Here is a 13,877-nt window from a genome sequence, read left to right as displayed (position 1 = left end):
CAGGAATCCCTATAATATACACAAAACACTTTGTAGTGTGGCAAATGAGTACACAAACAGTTAAGTAAGTCAGAGGAGTGAGTGATCTTTGGGTCCATCCTCTTCATTTTACCTATTAAGAAACTCAGGCTCAGAGATGTCACATGGGAGCTAAACTGGAATTCAGGCGTCTGGCCTCAGCCAGGTGCTTTGTCCATGATCCCAACTGTACAAAACCACAGCACATTACCCAGGTAAAAGAGGCAACTCAGACCAAAGAGATGTGTAAAGTGTTTAAAACTATTTATTTCTTATTAAAACTATACTCCCATTATTGAATTATATACATTTTTTTTATCCTAATGAAGTTTCATTGAACATTCTTAAACATAGCTTTTCCTTTATTGTCAATTATCTTTTTTTTTTATTGTGGTAAATACATAGGTCACAAAATATTTGCCATGTCTACGTTCTTCACATGTACAGTTTAGTGACGTTAGTTACATTCATCATGTTGTAAGCACCATTAACCAGTCCTGACTTTTTCCATCACCCTTAACAGAAGGAAGCTCAGTGTCTCCAAAGTGTGTTTTCCATATCTATATGCTTGCCTGTTGTAGATATTTCATGTTGGTGGGATCATACGATATTTGTCCTCTTGTGACTGACTTATTTCACTCAGCATAATATTTTCAACGTCAGTTATCTTTTATACCTGAGTAATGTGTGAGATATTTGCCTCTAAGTGTACATCAGGAAGGAGAGCATTGCTGTTTATTTCAGTTCATCCCACATCTTTTAAAGCAAAGTGTTCACTCTGTTACTTTATTTTGAGTAACAAAACATTGAATAAGACGTGCTAGCCTGGAAAAGCCTTAATCCATGCAATTTGGCTTGTGGAAGTCATCTCATAAAATTGATAAGAACAAGCAGAGAAAGAAATGGCAGAGAATTTTAATCTAGGTTTGATTATTAATCCTCTGAATGTGATCTCAACTTCAATATTAGATTTTTTAAAAAGATTATTTTAAAAAGCAGTGCAGTATTGAGGGATCTCAAATAATCAAGTAGTTGAGCTCTGTGTCATTTTTAGCAGAAGGGTGACAGAGGTTGGGCACATTTCAGTCTTTTGTTTTACGGGTTATTTGAATTTTTGCCCTAGAATGATTTTCCTCCTCTGACAAGCTCACTATTTTTTGCTTTCTTTTCTCCAGCCTTGAGCTTATAACACAAAATGCAAATTAATTTTAAAATTAGCCTGATATGCCAGCAAATTAGAGAAAATCACTCCAAACTAATATATTCCCAAAGGTGAAAGAAATGATTATTAGTTTATTTGCACTGTTATGTCTACTCCTGGTTTTTTCACATAAGTATGGCTAAGCCAAAAATTGGAACTGTATTTGTTCTGTGGCTGCTGGCAAATGGTTACTTGAGTTTCATGAGTACTCTAGGCCCTCAAGTAATTCACTTAAATTATAAACCAATAGCTCTTACCACTTTTTAAATCTTGGTGGTAAAACTCTAAGAGCCTACACGTACCAATAAAGACTTTTTGGAACTTTAATGTAGGAACAGTCAAACGCTCAGTGCTAAGAATCCTGAGCCTCCTTCTTCCTTCCCATGTGGCTGAGGAGTATGGCACCAGGAGTATACTAAGCTTACCTTCCCAGCCTCCTGCCATGCCCTCAACATGTGTTCTCTGTAGTGACAGATCAATAGGCCTATGCCATGTAGAAGGAGCCCTGGTGGTGTAACGGTTAAGGGCTTGGCTGCTAACCCATCAGCCACTCCGCAGGGAGAAAAGACCTGGTGATCTGTTCCCATAATGATTACAGCCTAAGAAACCCCATGGGGCAGTTCTACTCTGTCCTATAGGGTCTCAGTGAGTCAGAATCGACTTGACGGCAATGGGATGTCATCTAGAGCTGTTGCAGCTCTTGGGAGGGTGTAACTCTTGAGGGACATAAGGATTTTTCTCTCTTCTCTGATGTCTTCCTCAGTTTGGAGGCAGAAAATTGAGCTCATTGCCCAGCCCCATAGTGCCGCTTGGTAAGGTGATAACCTTTATTTACTGAAAGTGAAGTTCAGTACTTGGGTAATTTTTTCCTGTTGATGCCTTACGGATTGTCAGTGAAATAAAAATTCTAAGTTTCTTTTCTTGGTTTCCTGATAAGGACTGCTAGTCCTCATTTAGTCCTAAGGAAAATATAGTTTTGTCCCCTTTCATACACTTTATGATCTGCAGATACAGGACCCAGGCATCTTTGTGTAAAGAAAGAATGAAGACCACAATTTGTCAGCTGCTGAAGGAATCCCTGCTCCCTCTTCCCAGCTCTCCTAGCAGGTCTGAATCAGTGTTTGTAGTGCTCTTGGCTTCCTATCTTGCCCAGCTCCGCTTCCTTCATACCAGCACAAATGAAGCCATTATGAATTATATGTCTTGGACAGAAAAGGAGGAGGCAGCATATGAACCAGATTTATAGGCCACTAAAGAAATACAGAAAATGCTGAGTAAACCTAGTTGTAGAGTTTGTGTTAAGGGATATGGCACTATTAAATTGGGTTTAATGGAGCATGTTTGCTTCTTTTTTAAGTATAGATAACATTTTTACTTGTAAAAAAAAAAAATACAGAAAATAATATAACATGCTTATTTATCCACCATTTAGAATTAACAAATTTGGACATTTTATCATATTTGCTTCAGATCTTTTTAAAAAATAAATAAGTTCAAGTTTCCTTCAAAACATCTTCATCGCCTTTGTCAGCCTCTCTATATGTAACCATTATGAACTTGGTGTGTGTTCTTCCAGTCCATCTCTTTGTACTTTTATGATATGTATGTACATTCATAATATTGATTTGTGTGTGTTTTAAAACTTGTAAAAATGGAATTATATACATGTGTTATTCTGTTTCTTCCCTCTGTCACTTGACATTATAATAAATGACTATAATTTATTTAGATATATTATGATTTTTTTAATATATTTGGACTTCTTCTAGTTACTTATTTTTTGTTTTGTATTTAGCATATGTTTTCCTTTGGTTCTTTTCTTCCTTACCTTTTATTGGTAAAGTTCACTTTATTCCACCCTTCCTGCTTTGGAAGTTATAGATTCTATTACTTTTCTTAAAAGTTTTAGTGGCCATTTTTAGATTTTATTTTAACGAAGTCTTAAATTATTTTGCGACTATCATCTGACACTGTAAGACTAGACCCTCTAGTATACTTTAAGGTCTTATCCATTCTTTTGTGGTTGTTAGTGTCCAGATCTGTGCTCTCCACTCTGGTAGCCATGAGCTACACAAGGCTAGTAAGCACTTAGAAAGACTGAGGAACTGAATTTATTTTATTTTATTTTAATCAATTTAAATTTAAAAACTGATAATAGATTGAGTTATAAGTTTTTAAATATGTTTGCAACAACCTAGGTATGTGTAACTTATGTCAATTTTATAAAATCTAAATACAAATCAGGTTATTTCCAGTGTAAATTTAGTATTTGAATGGAAATGTGCTGTAAGTGAAAAATTCATACTGGATTTTGAAGGTTTCGTACAAAAAGTTGGTAGAATATCATATTAATAATTTTCATAGTGAGTACATATTGAAATTATAATATTTTACATATTTTCAATTAAATAAAATATTAAAATTAATCTCACCCATTTCTTTTCATTTTTTTATGTCCATTCCTTCCATCTGGATTCATTTTTCTTATTGCTGAATTTGCTCCTTTAGTAGTAGGTCTTTGTTGAAAGAAAGGATCTGTTGGTGGTAAACTCTCTTAGTATTTACATTATAAAATGTCTTCCTTTTCCCTCACTTTTCAATGATAGTGTAGATGGGTATAGAATTCTAAGTTGACAGTTGTTTTTTTCATCAGCTTCTTGAACATTCTCTGTATTTTGTTATATTTTTAATTGCTGGTGTGAAGTAATTCTTTGTAAATAATCTGTCTTTGTCTCCAATAACAAGATTTTTCTGATTTTCCTTCATGTTCTGTAGTTTTGTTACAGTATATTTCTTTGTATTTTTGTTTGTTTTGTTTTCTAACTTATTGCTTGGAGTGAGCTTTCAAATTGGAGACTCGTAACTTCAATTTGGGAAAATTCCCAGACATTACATCTTTGCCTTTCTACTTGTATCTCTATTCTCTTTTTTTCTGGTTTGTCTGTTAGATATATGGGGAATTTCTCAATTTATCCCCCATGCCTCCTAACCTCTCTTTCATATTGTTAATCTCCTTATTTTCTGTTCCTTTCTGGGCTAATTCCTCAGCAATCTTTGACAATTTATTACTTTTTTTACTGTCTCTGGTCAAGAGTTTATCAATGCTTTGAGTTTTTTATTTCAGTGAGCCTACTTTTCATTTTCAGCATTTATAATTTAAAAAAAAAGTACCTGTTCAAAACCTCTTATATTTTTATAAAATTAAAGACATTTTAATATAAAATACACCATACATACATATGTAGCATCCACACATGTGTATGATTTAAATAATAATAATGAAATAAACCATCGTACTTAACCATCCTGCTTAAGAGTATAACATTACCAGTGCCGTTCCTTTGCTTTTCTTGACATGTTTACCCCGTATTTACATTTGTAAACTTTATTTAGAATTATGCCTGACATGCTTTTTTTTTGTCTAATATTATGTTTGTGAGATTCATCTATGTTGTTGTGTGTACCCATAGTTCATTTGTTTGCACTACTATGTGTTGTTTATTATATGAATACACCATGATGTATTTAACTAGACTTCTGATGACAAAGACAAAAAGATGGGTGGTTTGCAGTTTTTAGTTAATTTTAGCTTGGTATACATTTTTTAACATCCTTTCACCCTCAAACTTTCTGTGTCCTTGGGTCTTTGGTGTGTCTTTTTTTAAGTATCATACTGCTAAGTATTAGCTACTTGTATTGTTTATTTTCTTAATTTTAAGTCTTGAAAACTGATTGGGCAGATTGTTTTTTTCTTCTTCACGAGTGATGGAAGGGACAGGAAACAAAGCGGAGGTCCAACACATAGTGGAGAACAGATAGAACGGTGTATCTCTGCATAAGCGACACCTTAAAAGGCACAAAAAACTAACCAAAAATAAAAACCATCTCTCAGAGAGAAAAGGTAACAGATTTGCAGGGAATCTAGATGTAAGGAAATATGCTCAACTTTAAGGCACTGTTGAATATAATTTCATATTTGATACTTCAGAAAACTCAAGATCTTTTATCTTTTTATTGCACATCTGTGTAATAATTGACAGTCTATGAATTGATCTCGCTTGATCATAAGTGAGACATTTCCATGATCATAAGCGTGACCCTTGAGTTAGATGTCATCATCTATCATTTATGGGTGAAGAGACTGAGCCCCTGTGATCAAGTCACTGCCCGGATCACACAGCTTCTCTTAAGTGCAGAGCTGCAGTTCAAGCCTAGTGTCCTGACCCCACATGCTGCATTCATGCCACGGGTACCACATTGATACCAGGGTAAGCATCAGTTGTTCATGATGGCAAATTACTTATGTGCCTGCTAATAGAAAGCACTCAGGAGAGATTGCCAGAGAAACCAGCTTTGCCCTGAGTTGTGGCACTTCACATCTAGAGTCTCATGCTCATTTATCTGAAAGTATTAACATTGTTAGTGTACCTGCTTTTTTAATTCAGTGTCTCTCCCAAGTTTTTCTTTTCCAATAATTCATAACCAGTACAAACATTATTAGTTCAGTTTTTTAAAAAAAATGATCTTTGTCTTATTGCCTATCACTAACCACGGCATGAAGAATATTGAAAGTGATGTCACTGACATCAACTAGTGTCATTACAGTTATTTAATGCTTCTTTAAATGTGTGTCAATTATAGGTTGGACTGAAATCTGTTGAGTGGCCTGACAGGTATGAGGGAAAACCCATTACTCCTAGACAACAGAGGGTCTGGTTTGCTACCGGAAAGATTGAGTTTGTAGCCATTGAAAGTTGCGAGTTCAAATGGCCCACCAAGGGATTGACCTCATATGCTCAAACTTTGTAAGATTTTGCTTTCTTCTAACTCACCTTAATGCAACATCTGTGAACCAGATGTTCCTGTGCAAGAGAGTGGGGAACGTAAAAGGGAAAACTGTTCCCTTCATGATTGAGAATGTTCATTGGAGAAGGGAAAAGAAGTTGGTTAAGGTTGATCCCAGAAATAGAACATCATGGGCATGGAATTCCTGGAGATAGGTGAACTGATATGATATATCAGGAGCACAGGCAGCCCCAGGGAAGTAGAGAAGGTGCATCATGCCCTTTGCCTTGAAGGAAAACTTTTGTCTTTTACAAAGACTTTATGTATTTATGACCTACCCTTCACATATTATTTTAGGTTTTAAATTTTTTAATTTAGCATTGTTTTATGAACACTTTTCCATGTATTCACATAGCCCATCCATTGCATTAATGTTGTTGTTGTTAGGTGCTGCCGAGTAGGCTCTAACCCATAGAGACCTTGTGCGCAACAGAACGAAACACTGCCGGGTCTTGGACCATCCTCACAGTCGTTGCTTTGCCTAAACCCATTGTTGCAGCTACTGTGTCAGTCCATCTTGTTGAGGGTCTTCCTCTTTTTTTCTGACCCTCTACTTTATCAAGTATGATGTCCTTCTCCAGGGACTGACCCCTCCTGATAACACATCCAAAGCATGTGAGGTGAAGTCTCACCGTCCTTGATTCTAAGGAACATTCTGGTTGTACTTCTTCCAAGACAGATTTGTTCAGTCTTTTGGCAGTCCGTGGTATAATCAATATTCTTTGCCAACACCACAATTCAAAGGCATCAACTCTTCTTCAGTCTTCCTTATTCATTGCCCAGCTGTCACATGCATATGAGGTGATTGAAAACACCATGACTTGGGTCAGGTGCACCTTAGTCTTCAAGGTGACATCTTTGATTTTGAACACTTTTAAGAGGTGTTTTGCAGCAGATTTGCCCAATGCAATGCCTCTTTTGATTTACTGACTGCCGCTTCCATGGGTGTTGATTGTGCGTCCAAGTAAAATGAAATCCTTGACAACTTCAGTCTTTTCTCTGTTTATCATGATGTTGCTTATTAGTCCTGTTGTGAGAATTTTTGTTTTCTTTATGTTGAGGTATAATCTATGCAGAAGGCTGTGGTCGGTAAAGGCTTCAAGTCCTCTTCACTTTCAGCAAGCAAGGTTGTATCATCTGCATAAAGCAGGTTGTTAATGTCTTCCTCCAATCCTGATGCCCTGTTCTTCTTCATATAGTCCAGCTTCTCGGATTATTTGCTCAGCATACAGATTGAATAGGTATGGTGAAAAGATACAACCCTGACGCACACCTTTCCTGACTTTAATCCACTCAGTACCCCCTTATTGTGTATGAACAACTGCCTCTTGATTTATATACAGGTTCCTCATCTTAAAAAAAAAAAAATGTTTTTTTTTTTTTCCTCATAAGCACAGTTAAGTATTCAGGAATTCCCATTCTTCGCAATGTTATCCATAATTTGTTATGATCCACACAGTCGAATGCCTTCGCATAGTCAATAAAACACAGGTAAACATCTTTCAGGTATTCTCTGCTTGCTGCTAGGATCCATCTGACATCAGCAGTGATATCCCTGGTTCCACATCCTCTTCTGAATCCGGCCTGAATTTCTGGCAGTTCCCTGTCGATACACTTCCCACAGCTGCTCTTGAATGATTTTCAGCAAAATTGTGCTCGTGTGTGGTATTAATGATATTGTTCTATAATTTCCACATTTGGTAGGATCACCTTTCTTGGTGATAGGCATAAATATGGATCTCTTCCAGCCGGTTGGCCAGGTAGTTGTCTTCCACATTTCTTGGCATAGATGAGTGAGCACTTCCAGCGCTGCATCCGTTTGTTGAAACATCTCAGTAGTCCGTCAATTCCTGGAGCCTTGTTTTTTGTCAATGCCTTCAGCGCAGCTTGGACTTCTTCCTTCAGTACCATCAAGTCCTAATCATATTTTACGTCCTGAAATGGATGAACGTCGCCTGGTTCTTTTTGGTATAGTGTCTCTGTGTATTCCTTTCATCTTCTTTTGATGCTTCCTGCGACAAAATATTTTCCTCATAGAATCCTTCAATATTGCAACTTAAGGCCTGGCTTTTTAATTCAGTTCTTTCAGCTTGAGAAAAGCCGAGCGTGTTCTTCTGTTTTGGTTTTCTATCTCAAGGTCTTTGCATGTGTTATTATAATACTTTGTCTTCTTGAGCAGCCCTTTAAAATCTTCTGTTCGGCTCTTTTATTTCATCATTTCGTCCATTTGCTTTGGCTACTCAGCTTTCAAGAGCAAGCTTCAGAGTCTTTTCTGACATCCATTTTGGTCTTTTCTTATTTTTTCTGATGATGGGAGTTGTTTCTAGCTTTTCCATGTTATAAATATTGTCATTAGGTGCTGTTGAATCAGCCACAGCTCATGCAGACCCCAGGTACAACAGAACTGAACATTGCCTGGTGCTGCATCATCAACGCTGTCATCGGTAGGCTCATCTCCATTGTTGTAGCCACTATGTATTTTGAGTGCCTTCCAACCGAGGAAGCTCATCTTCTAGCACTATATTAGGCAATATTCTGTTGTGATCTGTAGGGTTTTCACTGGCTAATTTTCAGAAGTAGATCACCAAGCCATTCTTCCTACTTTGTCTTAGTTTGGATGCTCCACTGAAACCTGTCCACCATGGATGATCTTCCTGGCATTTGAAATACTTATGCCATAGCTTCCAGCATCACAGTAACACGGAAGCCATCACAATACTACAAACTGACAGACAGGTGGTGGATATTATAAATAGGACAAATAAAACCATACGTGTACAAAGAGTTTCTTTTTTGAGTCCTAGTTCCAAAATTGGAATTATTTGGTCATTGTATGATTAGTTCTGTGTGTCTTTTTCATGTTGCCAAGTTGTTCTTTGGAAAGAGTATATTAATCTACTGTGTCACCGGCCTCAACCAACAGCGAATTTTATGATCTTTTTAAATTTTTGCACATTTTATTAGCATGAGGCATTACCTCATAGCTGTTTTGTTTTGCTAAGCTAAACAATGTACCAAATCTCTCATTGCCATTTGTATTTTTTCTTATGGGAACTTTATTCTTATCGTTTGCCCACTTGTGCCATAGAGATTTGAGTATTCACTTTCCAGCTTTATACAGTTTAAGATGTGTATAATAGTTTTGGCTTTTCACTAGTTTGTTTTATTCTTATTTATTAACTCTTTAGCCAATAAAACTATGTTGGGATATGCCCTATAAATCTGAGTGTATTTTTCCCATCGTTGTATGCAGCCTGTAAAGCAGTCAGGTTAGAGCTATCCAGGGTATGGACAAGTGCTGCCCCAGGGGATACATCACTATCAGGAAACAAATCTGGGGGTTGCAGGGTGTCTGGCTGTCATGCCCAGGCTGTGAGTAGAGTAGAGATGGTGAAGTTGGCAATGGAAAAATAATAATCCATGATAAATCTGTCAAGCTATACCAAGAAATGGGCTAGAAATCAAAAGTAGGTAAGTTTAGGATGAAAATATCCTTTTCCTGGTTGGCCTGGGCTTTCCCAGCTTCCTGCTATCATCTTCAAGGACCAAAATGACAGCACCATGTGGTGGATTCCAGTCACCTCTGCCGCTGACTGTGGCTCCTTGTTCTTTAACCGGCAGTGGTGTCATGGAAGATAGATGGAAATTGTTTAGAGTGAATGTACGTTGAGAACAGGGGCTCATACCAGCTTTTCACCTCTCCTGTTTAAAAAGTAGAGCAGTTATGCAGATAGATAAGTACAGTGTGTATAAAACATATCTTCTTACAAGGTCACTTTTTCCTTGCCCCAAAAAAATCTGTTGGCTTATGTGGTTCAGGGAATTGAAATAGGCTTTTTTTTTTTTTTTTTTGGTATCTCCATCTAATGTGTGTTTTCCAATTTAAATATAATTCACTGAAATATATTCTTTCTAGTCTCCAGAGAATTCAGAGGGCAAAGATGGATCCAAAGTAACTGAACTAGAGGTGAGTATATCTTTGACATCCTGTATTGGATTATTTATATTGGAAAGTTTAATATGGTTATAATTGTCTACATCTGAATGAATAGTATTCTAAACAAGATAGTTGAGACAACATAAACCAGAGGTAAAAGTATCACTGTGTAGTCTTGCTTCTTCTGGGTATGTTTTAGTTGGGTACACTGATGAGGCATTTTCCACTTACTCTATGTTGTTTCTGTTTCTACCTGTCAGTCCCTGTGACTGTTAAAGTGCATGCTGAGAATTCCTTCTGGGCAAAGAGCGAGATAATAGGTAAATTCATCAAGGAGAACAAAGTCTGTCTTTCACAGCAAGAAAATGAAAGACTTGATTTCATAAATTCACTGCTCCAGTGAGCAAACTGTAAATGACTTTTTGGGCTCTGAATATTTTTCTGAAAAGAGTCATTTCTGAACTCAAAAACTGTGGAAGGATGCAGAAAATGTCAAAATAACTAATTTTTTTATTAGGAAAACTCTTAGGTTCTTAGGATAACTAAACAATTCAAAAAATGTCCATATTAAAATACAAAAAGCTCAAAAAAGCTATGAACTTGGAAGAGATGCTTGTGTTCAACCCTCCATAGGAATATTCATGAACTTCTAAAAGATGGACTAAAAGCAGCAAATGAGGTGGTCACTGTGATGCCTGCCATTCAGTCTTGCACAGAACTTTACAGTATGTGGAAAAACTACAGCTCTTACCCTTGAACTTATAAATTAAAAGGGGTCTTGTTACAGATTCTTTGAATGATTCGTATTGTGGTTAAGAATTCAGGAAGTTTGTCATGATACCAAAACTATAGTAATAATGTAAAAGAAAAACAAACAAAACTGCCAGTAACCAAGTCCTCTCTGTCCCCTTACCCATTGTTCAGTGTTTGACAGAGTTTGGGAGGTGAAGTTTGTGATCCTATCCTCGAGCCAACAAAACAAATACAAGAACCAAGCAGAATAATAAAATAATAAATGAATTTTCTTGGAAAATATAATTTGTAAGACAGTCAAAGTGTAGTTTACCTTAGTGTTTTCCGATTTGGGCACAGAAAAGTGTTGGAAAACATACTTAGGGACTGGTATTTAAATTGATCTGCCAGTCAGAAAGTCTATAGTAAAAGCAAATCAGGCTGGTTAGAATATACATAAAAGATGTGTGTGTTTTTGCTGATACAGTTGTCGTATATATATTATTTTAACCCCAGTGTTCTTAACAAAAATCTGTCCTAGAAAAGACTCTACCTTTTTTTGTTTTTGTTCTAACATCTAAGTCAACACCTACTTAAAACTAAAACTCATGACGTGTCCTGAACATCAACAAAATTATTAAAAAGTGCAAAGGTCAGTCACTTAACTGGTAGTTTTGGGTGAAAATTGTCACAAAATATATTGATTGATTCCCCCTCCCCCCATAGAATTGACTGAATTTGCTGGTTATATCATTAAGTATGCACAACCTTGATGTTAGTAAAAATAGATAGCAATTACAAAGGGGGAATCCTCCTTCAAAAACCCTCTGCCAAAAACATGATATTTGAAGGGCCTTGTGCAGAGTACAGTACTGGAAAAAACTTGGGCAATAAATAATCAAAATAATAGATTGCAGTCATTAACACTTGGCAATTTAAAAAGCGTTTTCACATCCATTATTTTATCTGATCCTTTCAATAACCCTAAATGAAAGCAGGACAGATTCATGCCTCAATAAAAGTGTATCGAACACCTACAGCATGCTAGGTACTGTTCTAGGCGCTGTAGATTTCATAGTGAACAAAACAGACAAATCCCTGTCTTCATGGAGCTTCCAGTTAAATGGGGAGAAAGTGTGTGTAAAATAAAATAATTGAATATTTGCTATGAAGAAAAATAAAGCAAGGAAGGGGAATAAAGAATTTCAGAGAAGTGTGATTTTTGTTAGCAGATAGGCAGATATTGTTATCCTTGTCTTTACTACAGCAAACAAGGCTCTCAGGGAAATACATGATTTGCCCCTTGTGTCACACTTGTAAGTAGCAGAACCAGGAAAAATACCTGGATCTCCTGAATTAGAATCCTCTGTCCCCATGCCTCTTTTGTGATAATCATAAATATCTGGGAATCCAGTGCCTATTTCTCTTTTTCCTTCATTCCCTAGCCAAGGTTCTGCTGTATACCTTTCCCCATTTCCCAGTTATACAAAGGTCACCTCTATATCACTCTTCATTTTTGAATAATTAAAAGCAATTTGACTTTTGGTTTTTATTGGAAGTACTTGAGTAGGCTCAGGATCAGTAAGAAATCTCATAAAAATACTTCCACATTCCAATAGAATGGCCATATATTTCAAGGTCCAATGAGACCGTACTTGAATCTAGCTATTCCTGTGAACTTTGTCAGAATGAGATTAGACTTTGCTGCATTTGTAACCATGACAATAAAGGAGTCCATGCCTTTCAGAATAGCCTCCACCAGGATTTTCTCCAACCCAGAGGATGATCAGTTAATCAAAAAACACTTACTGAATCCTTCCATGGTACCCAGCACTTATATGCCACAGTGACAAAACCCACGTATTAATGATCTCACACTCTCCTGGTGACCCTTCATTCTAAAAGCTTTCGTTCTTTCCCTGAGAACTACTCTTTTGACCACTTTTTCTGAGTATTCACACTCAGTCAACAAATCAAGAGAAATTTTTATTTTTTTTTTGTCCTACCCAACAGCCTGAGTCACAAATGTGTACTTCAAATTCCAGTGTTTTAAGGAGGAAAATGTAGCAGTCGTAACTAGTAGCTAGTCCATCATTTATGGATTTTAAAGGCTGTGAAAACTGATGGAGCTTTCCAGGATACTGTGTGCCCTTGCATACATGATCAGTACTGCTAACTATGAGTGAAAGCTATTTGCAGTGAATAACAAAACCTCTTAGGATGTTTACCGGAAAGGGAAAGGAAAATTGAAGACGAGTCTTTTTTTTTTTTTTAATGACATAGGAAGAATAGCTGGTAAGTTTTAAGCAGGAAGTCATAAAATGATTTTACAGTTAAAATAAGCTGTTTAGAGACTGGTTGGTTTAGACAGCTTAGGGAGACTTCATTTTCGCATTGATTTTGTAGGCTTTGTATTTTGAAACTCTTACACTGGTCCCGAATTATATAACCTTAGTGAGTTCTTTGTGTCAGAACGACTTCCAGGCCCTGCGAAGCAGTGCTTTGACTGGAATCTCTCTCTCGAGTTCCTGAAGGACTCTTCAATATCACTCTGCCTATTCAGTATGTTCCGGGGAGAGGAGCAAGAGTACCAGAGTTGGTGACTTTTTCATGTGATTTTGCCTCACTTCAGTCGCACTGAAGTGAGACTTTACTAAGAACAAATAGTTGGCAGATGGAGAAGCAGTCATGAGTAATGATGAACGTATGTATTTAGCCCCTTTTGTCTGGCCCCAAACTGGAGAATTACTGAGTAGTGACCTTAGGGCCTCCCAAGCTCACAATTGCCAGACATCTCTGGTATTTACCATTCCATTCACCTCAACATTTATTGAGGGCTCCTGCAAGGCAGTGGGGCCACAGAAAAGTAAGAGGAGATGGCCCTGTACAGCAGGGGAGACAGACATGACAGAGATGAAGTAAACAGTGAGGTAAGGCCAGCAGGTTACATGTACTTGTCACCAGACAGGGAGGAATAATTTCTTCAGATGAGGCCCATTCACCTTTCTTTAGCAGAAGGCTGCTACTCTCCCTCTCGGGTCCGAGTGCTCTTCTCTCCCATACTTGACTTGTGAGATGGTGTGAGTAGTTCTTGAGACCACACAGAAGCTTCTACACCGAGCTCTGTTTGGAAACTGCGCTCTG

At 37.1% G+C, this 13,877-nt stretch overlaps 1 protein-coding gene across 1 annotated transcript in view; it reads left to right on the top strand.

Moving 5' to 3' along the window:
- HMGN3 (high mobility group nucleosomal binding domain 3) overlaps window positions 1-13,877 on the top strand; it is a 38,260-nt gene that overhangs the window by 15,889 nt on the left and 8,494 nt on the right. Inside the window, exon 2 of the mRNA XM_049896173.1 lies at window positions 9,981-10,031. Coding sequence (XP_049752130.1) covers window positions 9,981-10,031 — 51 coding nt within the window. The remainder of the gene's footprint in view (window positions 1-9,980; window positions 10,032-13,877) is intronic.

Source organism: Elephas maximus, chromosome 1 (genome assembly GCF_024166365.1).
Source record: "Elephas maximus indicus isolate mEleMax1 chromosome 1, mEleMax1 primary haplotype, whole genome shotgun sequence".
NCBI lineage: Eukaryota > Metazoa > Chordata > Mammalia > Proboscidea > Elephantidae > Elephas > Elephas maximus.
The sequence above is the reverse complement of the archived record's forward strand: the minus strand, read 5'-3'. Positions and strand labels throughout refer to the sequence as shown.